General features: G+C 50.0%; 1 protein-coding gene across 1 annotated transcript in view; it reads right to left on the reverse strand.

The window, feature by feature from the left end:
• Positions 1–1447, reverse strand: part of LOC119349824 (ATP-dependent Clp protease proteolytic subunit-related protein 1, chloroplastic-like) — a 3867-nt gene extending 2420 nt beyond the window's left edge. The window contains exons 1-2 of the mRNA XM_037617915.1: positions 1183–1447; positions 80–195 (exon numbers count right to left, since the gene is read on the reverse strand). Of these exons, the coding sequence (XP_037473812.1) occupies positions 80–195; positions 1183–1387 (321 nt within the window). The 5' untranslated portion in view covers positions 1388–1447. The remainder of the gene's footprint in view (positions 1–79; positions 196–1182) is intronic.
• Positions 1448–3084: the final 1637 nt, after the last annotated feature.

The raw sequence follows: 3084 nt of genomic DNA on the forward strand, positions 1-3084 counted from the left end.
AATACCATGTCATGTTCAATGTATTAGTGCCATAGAACAAACTTCAACAAAATGAGCAGAGCTATATAATCTCACCAACCTCTGTAACTTTCTTTGACTGCCGATTATAAGGGTTGTCGTCAGTTGTAAACATTTCCATCTGAGATGGGCTTAAGCCATAAAGGAACTGAGGAACATTCTTGTAATTATCCATCACTGCAAGAAGGTTAAAAAAAAAAGCCTTAAAGCCGCACACAAGATAACTGGTACAGAAAGCGTTAGGGATAAGGTACAATTGCTTATCCCTCACAAGTAAAAGCTACAGCTACGGTTTGTAAGCATGCATAGATGTGTCATATGAGGACATTTTATATCGACCGTTTGATGAGACAAGACCACCTAGGAAGATAAAGCGTGGATATAATAGTATGTCTGGCACTTATGCATAGTCAACTTGCAAACATCTACCATTTCTCCCCTGCGATTTTCTTTAAAAAAAAACGTCTACTATTTCTTAACCACCAGGCAGTAAAATTGCCCTATGGATACATATTTTCCTACCATTTGGTAAGACAACATGAAGATGATATATCGTGCAGTAGTAAACTTCTGAACTTCCACAAACATTTGGACCTATAGACCATCCATAGCCCATTGACTCTGCTCAATAGCCTCAACTCCTAGTCATAGTCGAGTCAGCTGTATCCAACATGCTATCTACATTCTGGTACCGCCAATTGTTCTACAAAAGACCTATGTAGTTCATAGCAGATAGGAGAAGTATCTCATCTTCGATGCGCTTTACATACATGGTTCTGTACATCTGTACCGACCGGTTCGTGCTCAGGTGTGAGCGTGAAAATTGGGCAGTGAAATGCAGCAGTGAACTGTCTGAATCTACGAACCAGCAACTTAACTTGAAACAATCATCACCTGTACAGATAATATTTTTGCTCTGTTTCAGGGTTGCATACCATTGGAGGTCTGATTATGACGAGTTACAGCAGAATTAAGACGGACAGCGCATAGTTTATTCACAAAACTGAATACTACTCCTAGAGTATATTTCGGCAGCTAACAGGAGTGAGCTGCTGCTCGAAGGTTGAAGCCATGGCAGGCAGGATAGGTCCACTACATCATAAGCCAGCCTAGCAAGATGCTCAAATGAATCTTTGAGGGGGGGAGAAGGGGGAGGGAGCTCACGGCCATCCTTGAGGTTCTCCTCGCGGAACTGCTTGGGGATGTGGTCGTAGCTTCTTGGGGGCCCGTCGCCGTGGTAGTAGTGGCACCTGCAGCCCCCCGCCGGCCTCCTCGCGGGCCTCGCAGCCGACTGGGAGTGGGAGGAGGAGTTGGGGAAGGGGGCCCTGGACGGCGAGGCGGCGGCGGGGCAGCGCAGCGCGAGCGCCATGGGACGACGGCGTGGCTGCTGCCGGGGATTCGGATAACTGGAATGGGTGTGCCGTCTGTCTGATGCGGTAATTTGGGTCTGGGGAATCGTTTTTGCGCGGAACACCCCCGATGTTTTGTGGATCTGCGGACGACCCCTCGGGCCGAGCCCATTGTAAGGCCCGGCCCAAAACCAGGCCCAGTGTGGTGCGACTGTGCAAGTCTAATATATTACCGCATCTATATATATGCGTGGTCATTCCACTTCGTCTCTTTCCTGTTGCCCTCACGCTAGGGTTTTCATCCTCTTGAGGCGATCTCGGTCGCCGTCGTTGAGTACTTTTTTCCCTATCTCCGTCGTGATCTCCTGCCCTCTCTACTTTTGGGGGTGCTGCTGCGCTCTTGGGCCTGAGGCGGGCAAGGGAAGGGGGAGGACCTAGGGTTTGTGCAAGGCCCAAGACGATCTGATCGGGTTAGGGTTCGACAATTTCATGGCGTCGGACGGGGCCTCAGGATCTCGTCCGCGTGGATCGAGGGATACTGATGATGTGACGGCTTTGATGGAGGAGCTAGGTCTTCGGGAGGAGGATCTCAACGACGTGATTTTTGATGAGAAGGAGGCTCCGGTCGAGGCGGCGCGCTGGATAGCGTTGGCTAGGGTTCACTCGCCAAAGACATACAGCCAGTATTGGTTCTTCAAAAACATGAGAGCTGCTTGGGATCTTGCCCAAGAAGTTCAGTTTAAACCCCTAGAGGATAATCTCTATACAGTGCAGTTCTCCTGCTTGGGGGATTGGGAAAGAGTAACGAGGGACGGTCCCTGGCACTTCCGAGGAGATGCTGTCATCCTCAAGCCATATGATGGATTGACAAAGCCAACCACGGTGCAGCTTGACACTATAGAAATCTGGGTGCAGATTCATGATGTACCTCCACTATATGCTCATCTGGTCCCTTCTTTAGCAGAAAAGATTGGCGAGGTCATCTACGCCGAACCCCAATCGCAAGACTTTGCAGGAAACTTCCATCGAGTTTGGGTCCGGATTAATGTTGATAAGCCTCTGAAGAACGCAATTTCTATGATAAGAGAGGGGAAGCGCCAGATATACAGGATCAAGTATGAAAAACTTTCGGACTGGTGTGCGGTTTGCGGCATGTTGGGTCACCAGTTCAAGGAGCATGGCAATGGTATACACCCTCCGTCAGCTTTGATCTTCAAGGATCTAAGGGCCTCGTGGGTCATGAGAACAGGACAAGGCCCGGGAGGGGGCCGTGGAAGAAGAGGAGGACGGCGGGGTGGCCGTGGTGGCCGTGGATCAAATCCCCGACCGGATCAGGATGATGGTAATGATGGGAGAGACAACATGAGCTCTGAACTTGACGCGGTCATGGATGATGCTGAGAACAACAGAAAGAGGGCACAACATGTGAAGCACTCGGCGAACGAAGCAAACAGCTCTGGTTCGGGGGTGATGTTAGCGCTAACTTCTTCGGCGTCTCTACCACAGAGTCCGAGCAGCAAGCAAGACCAAAAGAGAGCCAAGAAAAACATAGATGCAACGGATGAGGATTTGGAGAAAGGTGTCGGTAATGGCAACATCGTCACTGCTTTGGCGGGCTCCTTCGAGGAGCGCCACCGAGCCCAATGAATGCGCTATGCTGGAACTGTTGTGGCGCGGGTAAACCTGCGGCAGTTCAAGAGCTTCGTGATTTCGCGAG

Source organism: Triticum dicoccoides, chromosome 1B (assembly GCF_002162155.2).
Source record: "Triticum dicoccoides isolate Atlit2015 ecotype Zavitan chromosome 1B, WEW_v2.0, whole genome shotgun sequence".
In the NCBI taxonomy this organism is placed as follows: Eukaryota; Viridiplantae; Streptophyta; class Magnoliopsida; order Poales; family Poaceae; genus Triticum; species Triticum dicoccoides.